At 37.7% G+C, this 27,520-nt stretch overlaps 1 protein-coding gene across 12 annotated transcripts in view; it reads left to right on the top strand.

Moving 5' to 3' along the window:
• Window positions 1-26,505, top strand: part of CTBP1 (C-terminal binding protein 1) — a 251,197-nt gene extending 224,692 nt beyond the window's left edge. For 7 of the 12 annotated variants that reach the window (XM_074147737.1, XM_074147745.1, XM_074147746.1 and 4 more), the window contains 6 exons: window positions 3,301-3,507; window positions 9,369-9,583; window positions 13,480-13,610; window positions 15,832-15,959; window positions 19,360-19,477; window positions 25,028-26,499. In XM_074147737.1, the coding sequence (XP_074003838.1) occupies window positions 3,301-3,507; window positions 9,369-9,583; window positions 13,480-13,610; window positions 15,832-15,959; window positions 19,360-19,477; window positions 25,028-25,214 (986 nt within the window). In that variant the 3' untranslated portion in view covers window positions 25,215-26,499. Of the gene's footprint in view, window positions 1-3,300; window positions 3,508-9,368; window positions 9,584-13,479; window positions 13,611-15,831; window positions 15,960-19,359; window positions 19,478-25,027 lie in introns of all 12 variants that reach the window. The other 5 variants (XM_074147736.1, XM_074147747.1, XM_074147748.1 and 2 more) reach the window with 3 other exon arrangements.
• Window positions 26,506-27,520: the final 1,015 nt, after the last annotated feature.

Genomic DNA, 27,520 nt, shown 5'->3' with positions numbered 1-27,520 from the left:
CTATCACTCGGGATAAATGTCTACGTTTTCTTCGTTTCTTTTCTAAGATTGAGGTGACCAAGTATGTTTCCTTTTATGTTCTGGGAAGATCTTGGAAACATTTACTTCAGTGTGACAGTGCTTAGTCCTATTAGTAACCCCTTTGATGTAGCGAGGAACTGTAATATGGTCTGTTTATCAGTAAATGATTGTAAAATCATTACCTATTTCTAATGGCAGTGTAGTTTGCGCAGCAGGCAGAGGCTAACAACTTCTTTGCAAGTTTCTCTAAAGAACAGATCAGGTCTGAAAGCACGTAAGGCTCTGTTCCTACATACTGTAACTAGTGCTGAAGTTAGGCACATGCATCGTGAGCCCTGGAAAACATATATATGTAGAGATTGAATTGGGGTAAAATCCTAGATCAAAAACTAAAACATAGGTACAGATGAAAGGCCCCGACTAGTCAGGAGTCAGATTTGTGCAGAGAATCCCTGATAAGAGGAAAATCAGGTTTGTTGGCTGCTTCTGGAAGTCATCATGCTGGATTGTAACCGAAGTTCATAATTTAAATTCATCCACATAATTCTTCAAGACAGAGTACAGCAGATTTGGGAAATTCTCATTCATTTGATAGACTAAACAGCCACATTCCTAATCTTTCAGTTCCTATGATGTGATTAGACTGAGTTATGCAGTTACATGCATACCATTTGTTCATTCCAGTATTTACGAAGGACAATTGTCCAGTCTGTCAAAAGCTGATAAATGCTGCAAAGCTTACGGTGTAAATTGTCTTGATTTTAATAGTTAGGTTGAAATGGTTGGAATTAAATACTAACTCACTACTACTGGGACAAATCACTTTCCATTTGCTGAACTAGTATAAATAATATGCATCTCAAGGAGGTAATATGAGAGTTAATTGCTCTTTGTAAAAAGCTTTGATTCCCTTCTGAAATATAATGTAGAGTTAGACTGTAAAGTCTGACATATTCCTGAACTTCCGTAGTAACTTTTTGAGTTATTTTTCATAAAGCTAGCTTGTGAGGTTGGTTGTTACCACCTTTTCCTATTAAATAATATTTTCATGTTAGCACTTTTCTTAAAATGCATGAAAACATGTTTCTTGGGTAAAATCTCTCCACTTTATTAAATGCTTACTAGAAAATATGTACAAGTTGTGAGTGTAGCTGGATGCAACTGACGCGGGAGTCAAGGGTGATGCCTGTTGACTCCTGCATTTTTGAGCATTGAACCTATGCACAAGATCACTAAAAGCAGTGGAGAAAGAGAAGGGAGCATAGAAGCAATGGATATAAGAGAGAAGAGTATGCCATCTTTTCCTGATCCTTATCTTTCTCTTGCTGCTTTTTGGGGCTCACCATGCCCCTGCCTTCCAGAAATTAGCTGTTTTTAAAGTTAGGGAAAAATAGGAAAAAAAAAAAATCCTACAGTTTTGTAGAGAAATTGTCTGACTCTTCTCCCCAAATTTCTTAAGGAAACCTATTAGGAAAGAAGGTGTAAGGTGAGTTCAATTCCCAAATATGTAATACAAACTCTTCTTTTAAAACATTATTTTGTTGATGCCAGCTATCAGGAACCATGCTTATTAGATTTGTTTTGCCATATAAAACCTGCATTTTTGCTCCATGAAAAAAACCTTTTTGTATATATAAGTGCAGCTGTTTAATATGATGCACTTAAGAGGATGTTACTTTTTAGTCTTGTACTTTTTCCTCCACTCACACTTTTTTCACCTTTTTAAAAAATGGTGAGTTTCATACTACGGTTGATGTTAGCAAGGGGCCAAGATTCCAGAAAATGATGCTGTTTTATCTTTGTGTAAGTCTAAGAGCAGTGACTCAACAGACACTGTATCTCTACAGCAAATAAAAGTAGTTCTGCAGGTTCCTGATGTTGGTATTTACTGATCTGAAGAAAGCTGTAAAAAAGTACTGGGCAGCAGAATGAAGGCATTTGCATGTAAAACATAGATAAATATGGTACGAGCTTATTATTTGTCAGATTATTGTTATTATTATTGCTGAAGAGAATGGGTTTTCTTCCCTGCTTCGTAATATATCCTGGTGTGAGCTGAGGACTCATTGAATATTTATTTATGTAAAAACCCAAACAACTACACAGTGAAAAACAGTATTAGGGTGTTTTTTAGTATAGAAACTACGTTTTTTTTCTCCACCGTGAAATTATACTGCATACTGTTTGTGATCTCAGTCAGCAGAACTGAGACACAAACATTTGTGGGAGCTGATGATTAGAGAGAGAACATGTAGTAAATAGAACAAATGAAGAGACAAGTCAAAAAGGACACAAACTTTTTCAAGTAACGTTTTGCTGAGCTACTGTACATTGAGTACTGGAAGGTAAAAAGCAGAATGGGATAACTTGCATGCAATTACAATCACTTGTTGCCTGGTCTGTTTTTTTGAAATAAAACAAGGAATATGGTGAGTCTTGAATCAATCCACCTTCCACAATTGTCAGTGGAAATCTGACAAGTGGAAAGCTACAAGGTCTTGTAGCTTTTCAGCTGGTAACTTTTCAGCTATTAGGAACATGGACTTAATTTTGCATTATCTTTACACACCATGCAGACGCAGATTTTGTATTTCCCTATTAACAATTAGATGGGTTATCTCTTTAATTTGAGGGACCAGGAAAGGAATTGGATCCTGTTTGTCATAATTCTGTCGTAAACATGTGCCACACAAAACAAATTGTCCCTCTCTGTGTCATAATTACCTGTACACAAACTGGAAATACTAATAGTCCTGTGAGGACTTTATAAGAGTTGCTGTCATTAAAAATTATTTTATCTTTTTTATAACTTGTATAGATAGCTTTTGGGAGGATATCTGCTCAGTGATAGAAAGCTAACTCATGCAACTATTTCTAAACAATGAGCATTAACGGTGCTGTTGAGAGCAAGGCAGATTTCTGTTTGGTATTTAAAACACCTAGCTCAGTGTGCAGGTAACACACTTAGCAAGACTTGAGTTCTAAACTACCTGACATGTTCAATACCTTTGAGTTGTGGTTTCAGTGGTCTGTTTACTGTTTGCCTTAGTTTGCAAGCACAATAAATAGTAATAACAAATGAGAAAAAAATATGTTTGCACATAATAATCAACTATTACGTCACATATTCTGTCTGCCATTACAGTCAGAAACTTGGTATTTGTGCAAAACAGGTGTTGAAATATCTGTAAATTTAAACATCATACTCCTGAATTGCTGTTAAATGGGAAAAAATAAGAAACATTTGGCAACTGTTATCCTTTCCCCCATTCTTTGCAGGGATCGCAGTGTGTAATGTGCCAGCTGCCTCAGTAGAAGAAACAGCAGATTCTACCATGTGCCACATTCTGAACCTGTACAGGCGAACCACCTGGCTTCACCAGGCTTTGCGGGAAGGCACGAGAGTACAAAGTGTTGAACAAATTCGGGAAGTGGCTTCTGGAGCTGCCAGGATCAGAGGGGAGACCTTGGGCATTATTGGATTAGGTATGTTGGCTTGGAGAGGTGGTTTAGTACTCCTCGCTTTCCATTGCTTTAAAAAAATTATGAAGATTTGAGCTATAAAAATGGAACACTTAGTTCCCTCCTTTCCATGTCAAGCATTCTGTATAATACCACTTTGTTCCTGGTGTTTGTGTGTCAAATGTTTTCCTCCTACACATCATCATTTCCCTTGGACAACTTACTCTGTTGCTAATGCTCTCTCAATTCTTTGAGATTCTGTACATCTTTCTGCTGCTGTGTTACCTGGTGTCAGGCACACTGATTGTAAGCAAAGGAGACACCATCACTTCCCTTTTCCAGGACAAGGATCCTGTTACTTCAACCTGTTGCCACATGTATATGTTGTATTTCTCATCCATTGTCATGTCTGAATCTGTCTGTGCTTTTTTCCTTTTACTGTTTTTAACATCTCTGAAAAGTCTTTGCTGCACTAACAGCCTTCAGAGCAGTTATTTCATGAATTTGGGCTGCATCTGAGTTTGTATTTCAGCTCAAATGAGAGGAAAAATATATGCAAGAAAGTTTGAAATGTTTCCAGACCTAATAAAATCACCTACTTACCTCTCTGAATGGCCCTAAATGTGTTTCAGCATCTAACAGATGGACAGGCTTGCTTGAGATGAATTAATTACTGTCTGTTACAGAAGTAGATCAAAAAAACAAGCAAGTCAGTTTCTATATAAAAATTATTCAGTCATGTGCTTGTCTTACCAAAGAACTGATAGGTTGTGGATGTAATTGCTTTGGTATTCATCCACAGGAATTAATAATACGATTTTGACAACAAGGCATCATACTTAAATGACTGTACCAGCTACACGTTGCTGTCAAATAACTGAAGCCACAAACTCTTTACTTTTGGAAGCTGAAAATAGCCTGGCGTGCTGCATAGTAGTCATTTAAATGAGCATGAGCAAAAACATCTTCACAGTCAAAGAATTGCCTTTAAAATAGGACTTTTGAGAAGTTAGTCATGAAGTTGCTTTATCAAATATATACCCATGTAAATATGCACCACATTTAAACACACAATGATTATTGCACTCACAGTCACAACATCTCTACGTAAATAAAACAGTCACCTTAAGTGTTATAAAAATGGAAATGCATGCCTAGTTTTTGCAGTTTAAGCCTTAGCTCAAATGCTGTGTGCATATTTGTTGGTGATATCTGTCCTGTTGGCATTGCAATTTTATATTGCACAAATTGCAGGCTGAGATTAGAAAAAAATACCATTTATTATTGACTTCCTTAAGTGAATTTTGTGTATGTTGTTTTTGTTGTGAATGATTGAAAAGTGTAAAGAAACATATGGATAATCGGATTGCCAATATGTGTGTAAAGCTACATAAAACACTGGGTTTTGGTTTTATTTTTAGAAAGCAAGCCTTTTTTGTGCATGGTATATTAAAAAGCTAGTAAAATCTGATTTTAGAGGTACGCATCTGTTACAGTTATTAACCAGTAATTTTGTCTAGCCTTTTATTGCGCCTATTTCTTTTCCTACAAGAGAATATTCACAATTTCAAGGAAAATTAAGTTTTAAAGATGGTTTTGAAAACTTTCACTGTTTCTTTGTGTGCATGTAAGTGAACACAACCTGATCTAACAAACTCCTGTGTAGCTATGTATTAATGAAGAATAAAAATGTAGTCTTAGAGAAATAGGGTTGTACTAGACTTTATGTTTGAGCACTTCAGGCACTTATGCTGTGACATACACTCTTTTCTATTACAGATCACTGCAAGAGGCTACCTGGCTCTAGTTTTAGACTAAAATGTATATTTACAACCACCTTCAACAGACTCGTGCCCCTAGGTTATGTTTCTCTACTAGTGGCCTCTTCCCATGTCTGTAGTTTTGCGTCAGTTTATTATTTTATTATTTAGACATGTCAGAAGTGATGAACCACTAAGAGGCTATGAAGTGAAGGTATTGCTCATGAAACAAACGATTCTCATCATCTGTTACTAAGTCCTTCTTTTCTCTAGTTCTGTGTAGTATTGCTGTTTCTATCGTTTCTCATTAATGTGTGTCTGAGATCATTTCCTATCTCAACCACAGCTATGTTTCTCTATTCTTGTGTTAAACTTGTGGTCTCTTCAGCAGTAAGTTGCTTAAATTTATCACTTTGCTTCTGCAACAGCTAACTCCAGACCTTTTCACATCTGTTCCTGGGCTTTTCTCCTGTTCTGCCAAAGAGAAACACCCTAGCTCTTGCCTATCTCTGTGCTAGGGAATGACTATGTCATTCCCTCCAAAGCTTCAGCTACTCACTCACTTCCTTATCCACTGGTCTCGCCAAGTTTCATGACTCACTTGGCTTTTTCTTTCCATCACCCACTCTCTTTTCTTTGCCTCCTCTCATGCATATTCCTGCTTTGACACTTAGTCTATCCTGCTTAATCCTATTACTCCATGCTTCTCCTTTAAAGTTAACCCCATCTCTCATCCTCTGCTTGTATTGAGCTTGAAGATAAGCAGAGACTCAACAGCATAATGCCTCCTTCATGTGCTTGTTGGATACCATCCGTCGCTGTTTTGTTGTTTGGTTAGCCTCTGAGCTCCTTAGGGCAGAGCCTGTGTTTCTTTCTGTCTTTATGAAGTGTGTGATGCTTTGAGCCTTACATAAATAATAATACCACATCGTGAAACAGCTGTCTTTGTCACTTTTAATCTTTATTACTATCCATTGTCCTATATTTCAAGTGATGCATCACAAGCTTGGATAGTAAGCCTTGCATATTGTTGTTTTTTCTAAAAAAAGCTACCTTTTCACCTTATATCTAGACATTTAGGTGTTGGGTTTTTTTTAAAAGGAGAATATTTTTGAGCAGCAGCATGTAAGTACTTGGATGAATAGATAGCTGGACCTGCTTCTGCTGTAATGATAATTTTATAGCAGTGAAGGCAGTGAAGTCACACTCCCTTCCTCTTCCTTCCCGCTTACAAATGTTGATGACTAATAGCTAATGCATTTCCTCACTCATGAGAGGTGAAATTCCTCCAAATACATTTGTCTCTGCATCATAATGAATGTCATCACTCAGTTTGTCTTTCCTCACCTCCTGAGGAAAGCCCTGACTAGAAGTTGGCCAAAGTACCGGCCTGCATTATTGGACGATATTAAGGCTTAAGAGTTGGGTGGTATTACCATGCAATAAATGATGTACCCTTAGCAGTCCCACTAGCTTTCTTAATGTGGTCAGCAGGAAATGTAACAAAATGGCATTCTCCACATTTCAGAGTTCTCCAAGAGGGAGGAAAATTGCCCAGATTCTCCATTACTGTTGCATAGACAGGAAAGATCTGCTAAGTGAAAGCTCTTTTTCTTTCCGCAGAAGTCTGCAGGCAGGTCATCAACATTTCCACAGTATCAAGGGCATTATATAAAACTTTGTGATACCATGATAGGATGCTCATTCTTTGCCCAAGGGCTGGGGTCATTGGCAACTTCAGCTTCTATACTGCCACACTCAAATCAGATCATTGGCAAGGTCAAGGTCAGATACATGTACAAACTGGGAGACTTGGGGGGAATAAATGGGTCAGACTGTAACAGGAGATTCAGGCATTCTTAAAGAGTCTGTCTTCACCCTGCTGGTGTCACTGAAATGACGTATGGGCTTTGCTAGAGCTTTATATAAATCTCTAATTTCTAAAATAGGCTTTTGTTGCTTTCTGCTTTTTTTGCAATTGTATGCAACACGCATTTTCTGCATTCTTCCCACACTACAGACCAAGAAGTTCATTTGATACTTTGAACTGCAGAATTTGCCTTCCCTGGAAGCAGCCATGAATATTCATAGCAATTGTATATGCTTTTAACATAGAGTTGTCCCGAAGGTGGGATGCTTTGTGTGCTGTTCTCTTGTTCTCGATATGCTGAGGTAGGTTTTGAGCCATCCCTCATACCCAAGAGAATCTTATATAATAGAAGATTTCAGGAAAGGAAAAAAAACATCATAGGTTTGTGGTAGTACTATATTGTCAGACTGTAGCTTAAAAAGGAATTGGCAAACTATGTGTGTCCACCTGTGTATTTGTCTGATGACTAAGACTAGATATGAATTGTCAGTTGCAGAAGAGTTTTACCCCATAAAATAATTGTAATAGGACAATTCTGGCTAGAAGCACACACATGTGATTCCCAAGTGTTTCGAAAGAAAACTTTGTACACATTGAAGGCGGCTTTGGTTTATGAGCCTGGTTGCAATGAATGGAAAGCATAGCTTTAACTGGAGAGTGTGTGGTAAGAGATTTCACTGTCGTGAATCCCCTCAGGTATTAGTGTTGTAAAGAGAGTAAAAAAGAGCAGATGACAGAACGTTGCATGTGAAAATGAATGGAGCTGGAGTAAAAGCGATATGCTTCCTTTAAAAAAAAAAAAAAATGTTTACAGTTGTGTGACTGATTCCTTGAGCTGTGAACGTGCCAAAATTTGAAAATAATATAGTGTTTGTGCTGAAAATTGTCTAATTCAAGTTTATAAAAAACAGCTTGAAAAGCAAACAAAGAACATGTATGCAAGTATTGAAATAAAAGATTTTGAAGAGTATTTTTACTTGGTGTCACCAAAGAAAAGCAGGCAGCCCCCATCAGATTGACATACTGTTTAATATTCCAAGCACATCTGTCACTAAGCACTGCAGAATTGCTGTGTTCAGGTTAAATGATCAACAAAAAACCTTTTTTCTTGTGGCTTTTTAAGTTTATTCAAAGAGGAACTGAAAAGCAGAGGGAAATCCCTTCAAGCACAAGTGGAAAGAGATAGGATTTCCCTGTGTTAATTTGGTGCTTTTTTGAACAAACTCAGGTGTTACAAAAGAAAACTTGTTGACTTTTTTTTCAAAATGAGACATGATTATTATGGTGTGTCTAGTGATGCTTTTGAGATGTCTTTATCTAACATTTCTAATGCTCTTAATGTGAGTATCTAGCGTGTAGTGTTGTAACCTGAAAAGTCTGTTAGTTCTCATTCTTCAAAACACCCTTCCTCACTAGATGTACTCGCTCACTTTTTTCCTCTGTGTTTTACTGGTAGTGTGTCAAAGGGAGATACACACCTCCTGATACATGTGCCATGGAGTCCTGCCCAAACAGCAATTCCAGTCACAACTCTGAAATATGACAGTAAGGAAAATGGAACAGAGAAAAGCTAAGGTCAACGTGAATACCAAACGGTACCACAAATGGCACTCTTCTTAACTAGGTGCCATATGATGGACTGTATTTATTCATCATTTAAGTAGATGGATACAAAATTTTTTTAGAGCCTGAGATGACAGGATTCTTATAGGCATTTTAAGCTGAAAGGACATTATTCAAAATGAAAGCAAATACTACTTCAGAAAGGAGATTCCATGCATTGAGAATGGTTGAGCTTCAGATTAAACAAGTTATCTTTTATTGCATCCATTTTTGAGGATTAATTTTATAGCTTTTTATTAAAGCCAGCTGGTCCGACATGGATAAGAAAAGTCCTTGGCAGAATGTGTTCACAAGCAGTAGTGTTTTACCATAAACAGGCCCAGCAGGCAAACCCTTGTATTACACACATTATTGCAGATTACGTGACATCTTCTGGCATTTCAGATCTCCGGTTGCAAAAGGTGCAAACCTCCTGCTTTGTTTTGAACAAGGCAGTGTGAAACAGCCCAGATGTAACGTTTCTGATCTTAGTGATGATTTCAAGTGGTCTGGGAGCTGCCTCTTTTTTTATCCTCTTCCAGTTGCTGTGCAAAACAGTATGGTTTGATATGAACATTTGCAATAGGAAGGAGGAGGCTACCTTACACCAGCTGCTTCACATCTGTTCTCATTGCATGTTTATCTTGTTCTAGGGCGTGTTGGGCAAGCAGTAGCACTACGTGCCAAAGCCTTTGGCTTCAGTGTGATTTTCTATGACCCATACCTCTCAGATGGCATGGAGCGTGCTCTGGGACTGCAGCGGGTGAGCACTTTGCAGGACCTGCTGTTCCACAGTGACTGTGTTACCCTGCACTGCAACTTGAATGAACACAATCATCATCTTATTAATGACTTCACCATAAAGCAGGTAATAATCTCTGTGGATGCCCTCCACACCGGTGCTGGTGGCTGACACTGTATAACGTTTATTTATGTAAACAGGCAGATTCTCATTTGAAATAAATTTCTTTCCCTTTTCCTACTTTGAGGTCAAGCAGGTTTATAAATCATTAGGAAATAGCTGGTGGTTTATGTATTGTTTCTTTTATTGACTTTTTTGCACAGTAACATTGCATTTGTGGAAATAATTTGCTCTTCTTAATGTTGCTCAGATTTAATAAAGTTGCATTTATGTAAAAGTACTTTTTCTTTGTCTTCTAGTAGCTACTTCCTTTACCTGTGTGTTTTCAGGTAGCAATTCTGCCATTCACTCTTGTTCCTCAGTTTGAGTTCTTTAGATGCAATTTAAGGATTATGACTAAATGGCTCCCCCATGTGCTCAGTCCTGATGCTTGCAGAGCACTTCATGGATGGATCGCATTTACAGCATTGCATTATTTGGAAAAATAATATTTCTTGGAATTAATACTAACCTCTCCCTAAAGTTTTAGGTAATATTACAGTAATTTCAAAATCTAGGTGTAGTAACTGCTTCGTTATCAACTAACTTGATAGTAAGCTTTTTCATTAAATGTCTAGCTTCTGATTCCAACCTAAGTGTAGGTAAAACAAGAAATACAACATTGAGATGTAAGAATGTAGATAGTGTACAGGAAAGAAATTCTAAGACATAATAATTGATTTTGATGTAGTGCTTGTATGTGTTGGTAATAGTGACAATAGCACTCTTTTGCTGTAAAATCATTGATTGCCTTCTGAGAAATAGTTTGGACCTACTACTCTTGAACTTTAGAAGAACTGAAGTAATGACTGAACATGTTTCACAGTCACGTAGGATCACAGCAGAAAACTGATGATTAATACACTTTTTGAGAGTTGAGGGATTTTGCAGGTCCATCCAACATAAAATCAGGGTTTGAGGTTTAAAACTCTACAAACTTAAAAAGTGTAAAATGCAAATCTCTAAGAGAATAGAGCTCTGTCACCCTGCCCTGAACGTTCTGTTTTGTTGTGTGCTCAGGTACATTTAATGGTTATTACATGGGTGGATGTCTTTGCAAGCAGACATCTAGAACCAAACGGAATCACACTGAATTCAGTGGGACCATCTGGAGGCTTAGCAGTGGTCACTCATTACACTGGCCCAAGTTTCCCAGTCTGCTGTATATCGCAGGAGGTTGGAGTTGGAGAGGCCTTAGTGCATTAATCAGAGAAACAAACAAAACAAAACAGGTTAAAACTGAGTGATAACATCTGAAATGAAATGCATATAGTAAAGTCTGTACTGGAAAGGATATCATAAGCATTTATCTTGCTATTTGTTATCTGTCATGATTAAAGCAAGGATTAAAATGTTAGAAGGTAGTTCTTGCCTTGGATAAAAGTTTGGATGAAGCAGTCTATATTGTAACACCTGCAGACCATAGAATTGGAACACCTCTGACTGCTTAGTTTGCTTAGAGCACATCTTCTGAATATGTATCAAAAAGGGCAGAATAACTTTTTTAGGCTCACAGATGTTGGAGTTCGCCTAAAATTTTTAAGAGGGCGTTGCATGCCACTTTTGTCCGATAGTGCATGCTCATGTAATAACCAGTTTTTAAACAAAGTACAGAGAAGTGTCGTGCATCTCATTTCACTAAAGTCTCACCCTGAATTTTGTTTAGAATCTGAAACTGCATAACCTTAGAATGTCTTTGAAAATTTGGTGTCGGTTTTCTCTTTCAGTAGCTTTTCCCTTTAATTAGTCGGCATTCTGCTTAGCCATCGTGCTTGGCCTTATAGTACCAGAGTAGCTCTGAGAAGTGTTTCAAGCTTGTGTTTATTGAACCCATGGTAATCAAGTGCTCTTAAGAGAAGCTGAGGTCATCTTTAGTTTTACAGATTTAAAGACGCTGCCTTTTAAATGCAATATATTTTTAAAGCAGCTATGCAGGTTTAGTCTAGGTGAATTTCACAGCCGTCAGCAGTTCTAGCTGTGAAGCTCTTTCAAACTTCCACCCATTGTTAAGGATCATCTCCAGCTGCATCCACCCTTATAGTTTATCATGAGTCATGTAATTCATTCCCACTAGAATGCATTTATGCAGCCATGTTCTGTTTGATTTGGACTTGTCTTAGTACTAGCTTTAGAGTTTTGTAAATAGTCCTAAAATGAAAACTCAAGAAAGGTTATAAATGTTGGACAGAAGATTTTAGCAGGGTTCACTTTGATAAAAATTTTCAAGTCCTTCAACGGACATATAAATACACTAGACTATACTTAAAACTCAAATTTTCTCTGTGCAAGAGCACAGGAATAGGAAGGGATATATAAGCTCCCATGAGCTTGTATGTCTGCAAAGAAAGTGTGATTATCACGTGGGTGAGCCCTCCTGTCCTAGATTTGATTTAGTTCTCACAGCTGACAAGTAGTGAAGTTGCAGTGCTGGTTCCCATCAGGAACATCTTGTTTTTACTCGGCCAACTTAAGGTCATGCCACCATTTCTTTCTTCACTGTTCTAATTCCCAAGTTAATTACACAAAACTAAAAGAACTATCCCTTAGTTCTGCTTCGGTAGGTGGACTTTGGTTTTGCTATACAGACCAGTAGATCATTCTCCTGTAAGCCAAGAGTCTGCATATGGAGAGAGGCAGGGCCACACTAAACCTGGCGAGTTGGCCAGTAGAATACGATTGGATTTTATTCTTATAACGTTACTGCAAGCATATGCATGTTAACTGTTTAATATTTCCTATGATCTCATGTAAAAAAAATACTTGTAGCTGACTTGCATCCAAACCTCCTTGTTCACGAATTTGGCATTTTGAATCAGTCTTTCAGAGTAAAAATCCATTTACATAAGCTTTAGTTTGATGTGTAGGTTTCAAGGAGTTGACTTGGTGTCAAAATGTTGGGGTTTTCTTGTTCTTATGGTGAGAGATGGAGTCTGTACAAAATGAGATTTTTATCATTCATCTTCACCTTGGTTCCTGCTCTTCATATGCTTACCTTCATGCACAGAAGTGCTTCTGAGATTAGAAGTTGTGTTTGAGACATCTGGTAAAAGATGAAGTATTAGGGTGGCTGGAAGCAGGATATAGTAATTTATTTTTTTTCTGTACCATCTCTCTTATTTAAACTGCCACTTTGTTTTCATGTTGTGGATATATTATGGTGTAAATTCTTGTAGTTCTCCCCACACAGTGTCATCTACAATGCTAATCTGCACAATGCACAGCACAGCTTCTCTCCTGGGCACACAGCGTTCTCCACCAAATTCATTTTCATGCCTTTTAATTGAATAATATAAGAATTCTTTAGACCTTTATTTGAAAAGTCTCACAGGGAGGAGGAAGCTCAAGTAACAAAAATAAATAAAACATAGATCTACTGTGTTTTGGCAACTAAAGGGAAAAGTGTTTGAAAATCCAAAAGCATTGATTTTTCTGAAAAATTCATGCAGGCTTTTTTTTGTGTGAAAGTTGAAAACCACAAAATATGAATTCGTTTAAGAATGTGCTGTAGTTTCTGTCTCATGCAATTTCACAGTGAAATAAAAAGGCATAAAATGATCTGTCACTTTCATATGCACAGTTGTATCTTTTGATCATGTTACTGCACAATATCTGAAACAACGCTTCTATTAAAAGACACTACTTACAAGAAACAAAAGGTTACTAAATGCTGTGAAATAGCATTTTATGTTAGAAGCATCACATTTTGTGGTACTTCCCAATGGAAAGGGAAGACAACTGTTACAGGTTAAACCAGCTGAATAGCCTTTGTTGTACTGGATGCTTCTTTTGAGTAAAAAATAATGCCACAACGATTTTATTTCATTTATTTTTATTTCATCATTCTTGTTTTTAACTTTCCCTAGATGAGACAAGGGGCTTTCCTGGTCAACACAGCTCGAGGTGGGTTAGTAGACGAAAAAGCACTTGCACAGGCCCTGAAGGAAGGAAGGATACGAGGGGCAGCCTTAGATGTACATGAGTCAGAACCATTCAGGTGCTTTTCCTTTTCTTTTCTTTTCATTTTGTTCACTTTCTTATTTTTTAAGTCTTAGTGCATGATACAATCAACAGCAACAAGTAAATTGAGTTTTCCCTTCATTTGGTAGCTAAATACTCCTTAGGAAAGCAACATGAATCTGTGCAGCACTGGACTAATGCAGATGTAGATGGAGCTTGTGTATGTGGTCAGAAGTGAAAAAGTGGCGTCCAAGTTTCAATTCCTTAAAAAAAAAATAATCCAATGGGTTTATTTAGTAGAAATAGCAGGGACTTGGGTACAAATCCTGAACATGGCTTTGTGTCATGGCTTTGAGGGGAATGCTCCTTTGTCATTGATGCAACTCTGGAGGCAACTAATACTGATTTCTGAACAGACTCTTTCAGAAGGCAAAGGGTTGAGGTTTGGTGTGAGAAATAACTACTTCATGACACCTTTCTGGAGGAAAAGATGTACTTTTGTCCAGATCGCCTCTGCAGGAAAGCCATAAATATAACAGGCTGCAAAAAAAAGAAGTTAAGGAGGGTTGCCAGAGTGCAGGTTTTGTTTTGTTTTACCCTTTATCAGGGGAGTAGTAACTCTGCTGTCATTAGCAGAGCTGGTAGCACAAGCCTTAGTTTTTGAATGACACTGAGAAGTCTGTTGTTTTAGGCAGAAATGTACCACTCCCCAAAGTGGCGTTGGTATTAAGATATCAGCTCTCATAATCAGAAACGAGCCTATTTGGTATGTCCTTGAGTCTTGAACCTGACTTCTGAGTTATAGTTATGATAATAGACTGCTTCAGCTTACTGCTCATATGTGACAAGCCTTTTTCAGAATGGGCAGGAAAAGACATTAATTTTAACTGGAATAACCCACATAATGTTTTGAAGAGGAACAGATTCAGGACTTGAGGGCAGGTTGTAAAGACTGGAGAGAGGACAGTCTCTCTCGTATCAGCTTTGGAGGGAATAGAAGCTTTAAAAAAATAGAATAGTATGCTTTTAGGCAGAATTTTTATATCTACTGAGACACAATGCCACATCACAAATACTTAATTTTATTTATGCGTACCCTGCATTCATTTACTTCTAAATGTAGTCATTGCAATGCAGTAGTGCTGTGCAAAGCCAGAGTCTGACAGCTCAAGGGACTTTCAGCTCCGTACATTCTTCCCAATTCAGATCTCAGATCTGCACAAGCAGACCGTTGCACCCATAGGAAGCCCCATTTACTGCATGGAGATGCCATCTGCAGAGATTCAGTTGCAGGATTACAGCCACAATTTCCTTTGGCTTCAGTGCTGCATGTCTATCTGATCGCAGCATGCAACTCTTTATTCAAGAGTTTTGCCAGATACTCTGATGTTTATTGAACCTACAGATGAAATCTATCATTTTATGAATTATGACCAACTTTGAAAGCACGCTTTTATCTTAAAATATTTGTTCTCCTGTTGTTACAATTGACTGTAAGATTATTAAAACTGGAAATAAATAGGAGGAGCAAGTTTCCATTATTTTCAGTTTCTTTATTCTGTATCTGTGATAGCACTTTTACACAGATTTATTGCTTTCCCTGAAAATCAATCTGTAAAATAAATTTCCTTCTTTCTGTGGAGTTTCTATAAAGGAACAGGAAAGAAAAAATAGTTTAAAATAACAAAAAAAACCAACTTAATTTTCAAAAAAAAAGTTGAGGCTGCTGATGGACACACTTCTTATTTGGAAATAATTGTAAGATTTTTTTTTTTCTTTAAATCACTAAATGTCACATTGTCAGTGACTCTTGAGAAAACAGAGCTTTGTTGGCTAATGCAGTAGAAGTAAAACTGTGATGAAATGGACAAATGGAATGGTGTCCTGAATTGATTTGGGTCTTGCTATATGCATTTCTGCACGAGAACTGGAGTGGCAGTGGCTGTAGTTAGCAATAAGTGCATTGGACAGAAGCTAATGTTGCTGCTATACTTAGGTTCTACCCTTTGAGTTTATAAGAGATGATTGTTGCTTATTTATACCATGAATAGTGTATTAAATTAACTGACAGAATTAAAACTAAACCCAACAAGGAATAGAAATGCAATTCTTTTCTGTTGTAAAAATTAATCTGTGTATGTACAAATCCTCCTGGACACCCCTGCCCCCCCCCCCCCCCGCCCCTTCTTCCCTCCCCTCTTCTCCCCACCTCCCCCAGTATTTTTTGTCATTTGATCTTGTTTTAAATCTTTATTTAGCTTTAGTCAGGGCCCCTTGAAGGATGCACCAAACCTGATCTGTACTCCACACGCAGCCTGGTATAGTGAACAAGCCTCAATTGAGATGCGGGAAGAAGCGGCACGAGAGATCCGAAGAGCCATCACAGGTACTAACTCCCGTTATTAGCTCCTTCATTGCTTATTTCTTTTTAACAACCTTTTTTCATTCCTCTGTCTTGAAACGTGCTGAAAAGAACCAACCTTAGGTTTTCTTTACCACTTCTAATATTTGAAACATGGAAACTAGCAAATACCCACTAAGTCGATTCTTAGAACTGGAACAGATCGTTTTGGAGGCTCATTGCAATTATAAAGAGAAGGCAGGCACTGCAAAACGAGTACTTTTTCCATATAACAGAAATGTACTTATAAAAATCCACTTTTTTGTTGTTGCTTGTAAACATTACCCATTTGATGGGTTTGACTGCAAGTCATCCAGATATTGCTGGTTTTCCATAGGCTTTCCTAGATGCCTTTCCTAGATACTTGTAATGAGCAGTTCTGTTTCCTTTACTCTTCTCTTTTTGGCGCCTTTGTATTTTCCAAAGTTCATCCCAATTTTTCTTGGAGGACAGTCTGGAATTTCAGTACCTTTAAGGCTGTAATGTTCAGAGATAAAGCATGTAGAGCTTCATGCTGTTCCTAGTAGTACTCATATCTCGACCACTCATTCTCTACATCAGAATAAAGTTTTCAGTATTTTGTTGGGAGGGTACTCTATTTTAGATGATCCTCTCTTTAAAGCATTGCTAAAGACGTCTAGCATTTTAAAGAGCAAAGTGTCTTTGTTATATAACTGCCATGTAATTGTAAACTGTTCACGTAAGAGAAAACAGTTATGTCTTGAACATGCACTGCTAATAAATAAAATGAGAAGAGTGAGCCATTTGGCATTGGTTTGAATCCCTTGTAGCCTAAAATAAAAGGAAGGATTTTCATACTGGAAAATGATTCATTAAGCACTAATGTTCTCTCTTTAGTAGGACTTCGCTGTTTCCCCCTTGGCAATATAGACTGAATGCTCTGCAGACATGAAGGGCCATCTGTGTCACCTTGAGAGTAGCTCAGTGCCAACATATTGTTCTGCTATACAAAAAGCTTTAGCAGTAGCCTAGAGAGGCTCAACGATTTAGTTTTCGTTTATAGCCTGTGCAGAAAGAAAATTCTCCTCTGGATGGTGATTAAAGGCACCTCTTAAACTCCTGCTCTGAATTGCCCTTTACAGGACTATTTCTCTCTGGTTTAGATGTAACTTGAAGAGTCCCTGAAATCTTTCCTGGAATTGGTCCTTGTGCTTATACTTCAGAAGAACTCTAATAATCCATTCATTAATTATTGTATAACTATTACCTGCTCCCAAATAGCTCTGGGAGTGATTGCACAAACCAGCATACGATACCTACTTGGGGGGTGATGGATGTGCAAATAAGCATTAATAGGCTAAGATCTGAGTAAGAGTCAGCTATACCGAGCTACTTTTATGTAAAATATTGTGTAATAACCAAACATATGCGCCTGGGACAAGAGACCTATGTTTTCTTAAAGTGTGTGATTGTGCTATCAACGATCTAAATCATTGATTTGTATTGAAGCTGTCAGCACTTCAGTGTTTGCACATGGTTTGTAGTAAGATCAAACTGAGGCCAACATTAGGGAGGTGAGAATGACATTGAATTGCGGTGAAACAAATGTAGGAAAGATACAGGAAGCATGGGATAAAGCTGGGTATGTGAAAGCCATAGTGGAACACAAAGGGGAAGAGGCTGTAGAGTAAGAAGCTAATTGGAAAAAGCTGTACAATGAGGGCATGAAGGCTGTGACTACCATCTAGCTATAAAGATGTTAAGTGGTTCTGCTGTTCCAAAAGTCAGTGATGTTCTGATGTATAAAATAAAAACAATAAGCAGAGATTAAATATCTTTAAATATATTTTTGAACATCAAAAAAATCAAAGTACTAAATAAGGAGGACCACTGAAACCAGTAATGGAAGAAACGTGAAGGCAAGCATGGCAAGTGAAGAGATCATTATGAAGAAAGTTTAAAATACATAAATACTGTTTTGTAAGGGGAGACTAATAGAACATGCCTACATAAGTTAACAAAATGAAGAATGAGAGGGGCAAGGAGGAAGACATGATTCCAGTTTAAAAGTACTTGAGAAGGATAAACATCAGAAGAAGAAAGATACCTTTTAAATTTATGAACAACTTTGGCAGAAGCTTAGATGGATATATATTTCAGCTAAATTTAGAAGATGATTTCTAATCAGGACAATTTGTAGGAATTTGCCCATAAGGGAGCATGTACTGATACTGATTTGGCGTGTGCATAGGAGACGTGGGAGGTTTTAGTGGCACAAGGGCAAGTTGTGGATTAACAAGTATTTGATAGTATCCACTAGACAAAAAGCAATTCTATGAAAAGGCTTTTTTACAGCCCCATTTTGGCCAGGCTGATGGATAGAAAGAACAGGCAAAGAGTAGTGAAGTCCTTAATCAGATTTCCAGTAGGAAGTTGGAGACAAAAAGCCTGAATTCTTTAATGATGGAGCACAGTCAGCTTTTGAAGGCGTATTGGAATACTATTGCCAAGAGCAGCAGAGGTAGGCTCGAACTCAGCGCTTTCTACCTCTCTGTGCGCAAATGTGCAGTAAGATAAAACTTTAGAAAGGCTACATTAAAACAGATGTCAGAAAAAAACACAAGCTCAAATCGATCTCCTGTTGAGTAGGTGGAAGTATTCCTGTTGCCATGAAGAAAATGTCCTTTTTTGCAGGGCTGGAGATAGTTCTGCAGAAGACAGTCAGAGGCTTGTCCAGTATGTGCTGAATCAGGTTGACAGATTTTCCAGTATCTGTCTCTTAAAACTTCAGTTTTACTTCAGAAGTTAAGCAAAAGTTTTGAAGGAATAAAGAAGGGAGTTTTCTCATCTATTTTAATTTTTTTGTAGGAATGAAAGAAATAGCTGAGGATTAACATGTTATAGTATATAAATGTGAAGAACAGTTGAGATAAAAAGGGGAAGATCAGCAGGACAGAAAAAAAGTGTTGGTCATATTCAGGTTTATGGCAAAATTCCATTCAGAATCCTACATTCTTCAATGAAGATTGTTAGTGCTGTTACACGTGGAGGGAAAAGGAGGAAAATGAAATTAAAGACAAAGAGCAGGAGGCTACATTACTGAACTTGATTGGCAGCCATACTCTATATTCAGGTTTTAGCTTCTTGGAAAGCAGGAATCTTGTTGATTATGGTTTTATTGAGACCCTGTACACAAAAGACAGAGAGAAATAAAAACTACGTGCAGCATTTTAACCATTATTAACTATGTCCCAGACAAAAGGGGACCAGCGAGGATCAAAAATAAGCTCTTCATGCAATTTTATATATTGATTTAAATATACAAAGATTTAGAACTATTTTTGATATAAATACATTAAGAGCATAAGGCATGCAATTTTTATGGTTGTTTTATTTCCTCTCCCTCTCCCTTGCTTCATCCCAGGTCGTATTCCAGACAGTCTGAAAAACTGTGTTAACAAAGATCATTTGACTGCAGCTACACATTGGGCCAGCATGGATCCCGCAGTTGTTCATCCAGAGCTTAATGGTGCTGCATACAGGTAAGCATGCTGCAGGTGTAAAAGAAATACCTCCTTAATTCAAAGGTATGCATTCCAGAATAAATAGAAGACCTTCCTATTAATAAATGAAGTGTTTTTGGATTAGGCCCCAGCTATGTTGTTTTCATAATTGTTGCATTCAAAGGAATGATCTTGCTTTGCTAGTTGAAGTCAGTCATGCAGTGCGTAAGTACGTTTCCTTTTCTTATCTTTTTTGTGCGGTTAGTAATATCTGAACAATATACATTTTTTTGTATATTCAACTAAAAGAATTCTGGTCTTCTCCAGCGAATGCAGTGGAAGTTTATATTCCTTTTGCTGAAGGTGATGAACTCAGCAGTGAATACAGTGGAATAGCCTGTGGTGATTATGAAAATATGTTTAAAATAGTGTTTTCTAAATTACACGTTTAATTTTTAAGACAAAGCATTTGAAGGACTTGATCTATGTGTTCTCAATCAACTGTGAAAACAGCTCTTAATTATTAATAGAAAAGGGCAATTTTTTTACATCTAGTATGTACGTTCCTTAGTCACTTTGCTTGAGAGTCTTTCTCTATCCCTTTATCCCTAGCAGCTGTTCTAGCAGCAGATTTTTCCTAATAGAACAGCTTCACACAATTTTATTTATGAAAAGTCTCTGCAATTTTTTATCTTCCAGTATAGTATTTACTCATAAGTAGGATGAAAGTGGCTGAGAAAGCTACAAACAGCTGCTTCCCTCACTGCCTTGAGGGGAGGGACAGTGCAGTCCTTTCATTATTTTTTCATATCTCTTTGTCCTAATCTTTCCACTGTCCTCCTTCATACATCTTTCTTATCTTTATCCCTCTTCAGGAGGGCTACCCCATACTTTTAATAGATAAAAGATTATTTTTTGGTGTGTGCTACCCCCTATGAGGACCCAGCTGTGCAATGCTGAGAAGTGGAGCAAAGCTCTCGTGTCCCAATGACTTCTAACAGTCTCATTAGATAGTGATGGAGAGACGACAGGGGGGAGCATCACCACACTCTGCTGTAATCTCTTTATCGGTAGCTGTAAGGGCACCAAGGGAGAAGAGTAACTTGGATTTGATCAACATGTATATATCTCACATCATGCCAAGATGTTTATTTTTTGACAAAGTAACCAAATCCCTAAATATCTGAAGAAGGGTGTTTTTATTTGCTTAAATGAAAAGTTGAAGCACGTGTTCTCTTCCACACAGCATGTGGTTTCATTGACTTCAGTGTGGAGTACTCGGGGCAGAGCTGAATGCAACTGAGCCTTAAAGGCAGGTGTTGCTGAACGGTGGGTAGTAACTCCAATCCTGTCATGGCAGTTAGGAACAGGTTGCATGCCCATATAAAATGCAGTTGTTTGTTCTCATTTTGGGGGTTGCAAGTCCAGCAGAAGCAGGCTTCGCAGCTAGAAATGGATTTTAACTTAGGAATGTTTGGGGAGTTAATGATTTACAAGGTAAAGACCATATGTGTTTAATTTAAGCGGGATAAGCACAGAACTGAATGCCTTTTTTAGACATTGTTTTAGTTGGTTTTTTCAATAAAGAAAATTTGTTGTAAATAAATTTTGATGACCGTTATTTTCAAATGCAAAATAAAACTCATTTGTGGAATTTTGAGGGAGAAGTTAGTCATACAACAAATATTAAAAGCTTCTTTTTGGAGTGGTGATAGAATAGTGTTCGTGTGTGGGTGAAGGCAATTACTATTTTGTGCAGTATAAAATATGCAGAACTTGAAGCTCAGGCTTTATGAAGAATTTGGTTTCAGTAGCAGTGTTTGCTGATGGCTTAATTCCTACCTGGATTAAGTACAGAATTTGAATTGATTGTTGAAAACAAATTTTTCTGTCTTCTCTTTGCAATCCAAGATTACGTTCAACTAGCTGAGTTCTGGAGTCTTTCACAGGCAGTATGATGTTTCAGACGTGCTAATAACTGTATCATAGTCATGTAATTGCATTAGAAGATAAGACCTGGGATAATAATTTATATGTTAAAAAATGCAAATAGCTCTCTCAGTGAACTGAAACTAACAAGGTTATTTTATTCTGGATATATCATTTATTGTATTTTGATGTAGGACAGAACTCTTAAATTATCAAATATTATCACAAGCAAAGAACATTGAACATTCATCAGCAGAATATAATCTAGATCTTATGAATATCATCGTATTCTGTGGAAAACAAAACTGTTTACTATGTGAAATGCAAGACACCCTATCAATACAAAAGGTCAAGCAAACGGGACCTATCCCATGAGTAAAGATTAACGATATTCCTGAGAAGGAACTATTTGTAATAGTCTTGGTGAAGCAGCATAATATACCCCGCTTTTGTGTTATTACTGTGTAAATGTTACTGAGCTGCCTGTTAAATAACCCCCTGCCATTTCCTGTGTCACAGAGCGTGCAGGTTATAGGCGAAGTGAAATTTGACAACCAGTAAACAGTCATCCCGCAATTTAGACGTGTTGACATATCTTTCTGCCTTCTAACAGGGAGAAGATGAGAATATCCGGGTACTGAAGAGGTACTTGGATGACAATAGTTAGATGTTGGTAATTCAGGAGTTATTTCATGTTGAGGTATTTCACTGGTGATTTTCAGACTCTGTAAAGTAAGATAAAAGCATGCACTTAAATTTTTAAGCTCTTGGGACAGACTCACTTTCTTGAACAGAGCTTAACGTAGTGAGTTCAAGGTGCTTCTGCAGTTTAAAAAAAATCCAGGAGATTAACATAGAAATCAGAGTTGCCTTTCAGTTGTAATTAAGATGGCTACTGTATTTTTCTTCATAAATTAAGACTATGTGGGGGAAGGGGAAGGAAGAGTAAGTAGTAGCAGAGACTGATTTCTCACTTCTGTTTTCACAAAAATTTAATTCAGTGGGCATTTCACCTGGAAAGCATTTCAACTTACTGCTGCCAGAGGAGGATGATTGGAAGCACCTTTATGAAGTGCTGGAGGGAATGTATTTGCTGGATAAGAACTGAAAAGCAATAAATAGCAACTTAAAGGAAGGGTTATGTAGGATAGAAATGCCCATGTGTAGAGGCTGTTGAGTTTATGTGCCTTCCTTTCTGAGATATGATTTGAACGACATTGATGATTAAATTAAAAAGGGACAAAATAAGAAAAAAGAATGGCAAAATAGGGTTAGGAGTTGTTAAGCAAAATGCAGTTTCTCTAGAGGGCAATGGCCACTGTGTAGCTTTAGAATAAGAAAAACAGTTGGAGGGCTTTTGGATGTTAGTAAAAGTCTAGGAAGCCTGTGTCTGAGACGAGGTGCTGGCAGGTAGAATCCCAATTATTACAACTTGGTGTCCAAGGGGAATATTTTTATATACAGAATAATATATATTGGAGTCCCAATTATTATAACTTGGTGTCCAAGGGGAATATTTTTATATGCAGAAAGAATATTTGGAGTCAAAGGAGAATTACAGATGTGTAGTTTGAACTGCTTAATGTGCTCAGAAGGTAACTGTTAATGCTCCTGACCCAGCACAGTCCATTTTCAGGAGGGGAGGTTCTGACTTTTCTTCCTGAGGGAGACACAGTTGTAGAATTGGTGTTTTCCTTGATACCTCCCAGCCCCGGTGTGTTGATGCTCAGGGAATATGTTGTTAGAAAGTAGAGATTCTGTGTTGGAAACAGTTGCTGTGTCGAGCTTTTAAATGTAGGTTTTTGTCATGTCATGTTGGGTTTTTTTGCAAAGTGCCTAGAGTAACAGATAAGCTGTTTCAAAATTAAATTTGAATAAGTAAAACAATACCCAGTCTGACAGTTTTTGTAGGAACTGAAGAAATTTGATTAATAAAATTCAAGTTGAGGTACTGAAACAAGCAACTAAATCCATTAGCAACTGCAAATTAATTCTAAGGAGCCTCTCTGGAGAAGGAATTGGCTGAGGAAGCGCCGTAAATACGTGTACAATTGGGAGCAAAGTTCTCTGGCCTACAGGTGGTGTGATCTTTCACATACTGGTTATCCATCCCAGATTACAGTAAGTGGTATGATCTGTAGGAATCTTCCCCACAATGACCAGGCCAGTGTATGGTGTCTTCATGGTCCCTGTGCCGTGTCAGGTAGCCATGCTGAGCCCCTCTGGCACAGTGTTTGCAAAAAGCAGTTTCTGTGATGGAAGAAAAAAGAAATAATAAATGTGCTTTCATCATGCTTTTTCCTCCTCTGAGTTTTGCATAAGTCCTGCACTAATTTTCTCTCAGTTTGAGGGAACTTAGGACGAGCAGCACAAACACGCTTCAGAAAAGATGCTGCTGAAACAGGGTAAAATTCCCTGATGCATTCAGTGTTGAACTGTGATGAGAAGAAAATCAACAGCAGAATAATGTGATATTTGAAAAAGCTTGACAAGGCTGCAAGTGCCTTTTCCCCCATTTAGTTGAATACTAGGGTAGGAAATGCCCCAGTGAGTAAGCGGTTAGCCTTATGGATAACTCTCTCACTAGGATGCTTGGGTGAGCAGAATAGAGCAGGAGAGAACAAGGGATGAGTGTGCAGCTTTATGATGTTAACTGGCCAGCGTGAGATAACTTGCAAATGGGTATTGAGGTATTTGGCTAAAAAGAAAACATATTTTTGTTAAAAGTGTTCTTGTGTAGCTGTTGTTTATATACAGCACTGCGAAGTACCAGTGTTTGTCAATTATATCTGAATCAGGTATCAAATATAACTGATTTCAATCAAATCTGATTGAAATAGATTTGCAAGATTTATTTTAGTCTGATAATATCAGAGCCATCATAAAATCAGGCTGAATCAGGGGATGACTTTTTTGTTGAATTTGTAAAATATTTAGGCCTTGGTGTTCATCCAGATGGAGTAAGAAATCTTTAAAACCATCCATAGGTTTTTTGAGTTTGCATCTCTCTTTCTTGCAATCTGCCTTAAGCACTTGTCCTCTGTATAACTAACTAGTACTGGTTCTCTTTCAGCCAAGTACAGTGGCAAGTTTGATGCTGAAAAAGTTACTCAGGTGCAATAAGCTTGAATTTGTCTCTTTAAGAGTGTGTGGGTATGATTGCTCTTTTGGAGGGCTATCAGAAAGCTACAACTAAAAGATTAGCTTAAAGAAACATTTTTTCAAACCACAACAGTGAAACTTTAAAATTTCTATATGAAAATGAAAGAGAAAAAAATCCCTGAAGGGCAACTTGAAGGAAAGTCTAAGAGGACAGATATATATTGTGCAGACCTAGCCTGAATTGCTTCTTCTTGAGATGTACATCGAGAGGAGCAATCCTTCCAGGTTGGTTCCGTTGCTGTGCTGTCACTCATGCTATTTAATGTGAAGTCTGAATGAACAGCCTAGGAAACCTTCATTTCTCATTGGGGTAAAAATACAGCATCTTTTGCCTTATTTAGCATCTGCGTATGGTATCTCACCTGGAGCTTAACCAACTCTTTTTCTCACTGGTTTGAAAACAAGAGAAGCATCTCTGTAGCTCTAGAAGGAAGCAAGGTGGGCTTTCCAGTCAGTCATCTCTTGGTTTTAACATACATTCTTGTTTCCTTCTCTCAGCAGGTATCCCCCAGGCGTTGTAAGCGTGGCTTCAACTGGCATACCTGCAGCAGTAGAAGGAATAGTCCCCAACCCTATGTCTTTATCACATGGCCTCCCTGCTGTAGCCCACCCGCCCCATGCTCCTTCCCCTGGCCAAACTGTCAAACCAGAAGCTGATAGAGACCACCCAAGCGACCAATTGTAGCCTATGAAAACAGCATTCCCAACATCGGAGATTTCAGCTTCAGCGCGTGGAAAACAAACAAACAAAAAAAACCCCTGGATTTTGATTAAAGGCAAAACCATGAACTTACAGGAGGAGACGATTATTGTTCTAGAAACTGGTCCAATATACAGTATAAAAGGAAAAGGTGGGAGACAAAAAGAAGATTTGGAAACATTTTTTCCTCCGTATAAATTGTAGTTCGTCCCTGTCCAGTGGACTGATTCACTGTTTCTGTGTCCTATGGGTTCTTTGTTAAGCAAGAGAAGTTAGTAGTTAATTATATCATGAATGTACTTGTCTGTGTACAGTTTTTAGAACATTAAAAAGGGTTTGTTTGCTTAGCTGTCAACAAGGAAAAACATAAGGGAGGCATTCAACAAACCAATTTTGAGATTAAAAATCTTTTCTTTTATATTTTAAAACATGCCCAAAAATGAGGCAGTTGGCAAACTTCTCAGGACAATGAATTTTTCCCATTTTTCTTTCTACGCCACACAGTGCATTGTTTTTTCTACCTGCTTGTCTTATTTTTTAGAATAATTTAGTAAACAAAAGAAAAACAGTTTCTCCTAATTTTGGCATGAATTCCCTTATTTCAAAATGAAGACAACCTTGCAAAGAGATTTTGAGGAAAAAAAAAAAAGGTTTTGTATAAACGAGCATTGTGCTTTTTGTCACCAGTTAAAGTATATATTATTGGTGGTATGCGAAAAAGGCACTAGACTACTGAAAAGTAGCAGCATTTCATTGCCTACATTGATTCCTTCCTGGTAATGTGGTAGGCTAGCAATATTTTTGGTTAAAATCATGTTTGTGACTGTAACCATTTGTATGAATTATTTTAAAGAAATAAAAATCCCAGACAAATATCATATGTGTAAAAATTTTTATTTCTAGTAACTGTTTATTCAACTTTTATTAGGTTTCTTAGCTGTAATTTTTAAACAGATGCTGTCAAGTATTTCATTTCTAGCTTTTCCTTTGCTCTCTGTTGTTTGTAATACTGTCTTGGAAGCTTGAAAAATAAAAAAAAAAAATAATTCTTTCCATACCATTTTTCCCTTTACATTTCGTAAATGTTGATCTTTTTTCCTGTGTTTCTAATGGAGTTTGAAATTAAGATGGATTTTGATTTGTACACCGGCATCATCAGCTACAATATGGTAACAGCATTTATGCCACCACTGTGGGCAGAGCAGAGGAGGTACAACAGCAACACAACAATAATAATAATAATAATAATAAACATCTTTTGCCGAAGTCCAATATGAGAAGTGTCCATTGTTTTATTTGCTTTTGTGATGCTGGAAGCTTGCAGCTGGAGGTAATTGCAGTTGTTATATTGGAGGAGTTTGTTTCCTGGAACACAGGCAGAAGTGTGTTTTAGGCAGGTTGGATTTCAGCTGGGAGCTGGTTTGGCCCTTCCTGTGCCCCTGGAGGAGACGTCCTTCATCCCTGCACAGTTTAAAAAAGCAAAACAAAAGTTTAGTTGCTGCAAGAAGGAAATCCAGGGGGGGAAGAGTGAACCTGGACATAAACCTCCTGAGTAGTCTCTTGTCTGTTTGTTCACGATTAATCTGAACTGGTAACTGTGCACCTAAGGTTAGTGAGCTGGTTTTATGGGATCTGGGAAAAGCTACTGTCCACCTCTCCTGCAAGTCTAGAGAGTGGCCTCCGCTTCTCTTAGGAAAATGTTAGGAGGCTGCAAATTGAGAAAGATCGAAACTTGCAGGTCTCTACCCAAGGAGCACTATATAAAGTGAAATTTTATCTCCATGGAAGAGAGTGGAGGAAGGTTTGAACCTTTAGAGCCAAAAATGTGATCCAATTTATTTGATGGTAAATCCATTCCTATTCTGTCCATGAAACAAAGAAAGCAGCCTTAAAGTTGCAAGTTTATCCCACTAAAGACATTTCTAACAGATTTGTGGCCGAAAACTTGCAAAACACCCAAATGTCGTTGAAGTAGGATTTCATGTTTCATTGATAATTCATGTTTTCAGATGATGCTTTGTCAGGCTGAAGGTGCTGCTTTGACGTATGTAAAACAAGTATCTAACATCTGGCTGCAAAGAATAGCTGACAGTCTCATCTGCAACCAAATTTCCTGAGGAAAACCAAGCGGGGTTTTTTGTGGGTTTTTTCTTGGTTGGTTGGTTGGTTTGGTTGTTTTTTCCTTCTCTTGCATCGGTTTGGATGTGGCTTATGTAAGTCAGCTTTGTTTCCAGCAAATCAGTAAATTGATGAACTAGAAATGAAGGCAGCAGTATTAATTGCATACACTT

This window comes from Numenius arquata, chromosome 5 (genome assembly GCF_964106895.1).
Source record: "Numenius arquata chromosome 5, bNumArq3.hap1.1, whole genome shotgun sequence".
Taxonomy (NCBI): Eukaryota; Metazoa; Chordata; class Aves; order Charadriiformes; family Scolopacidae; genus Numenius; species Numenius arquata.
Note: the sequence above shows the minus strand (reverse complement) of the source record. Positions and strands in the feature narration are given on the sequence as shown.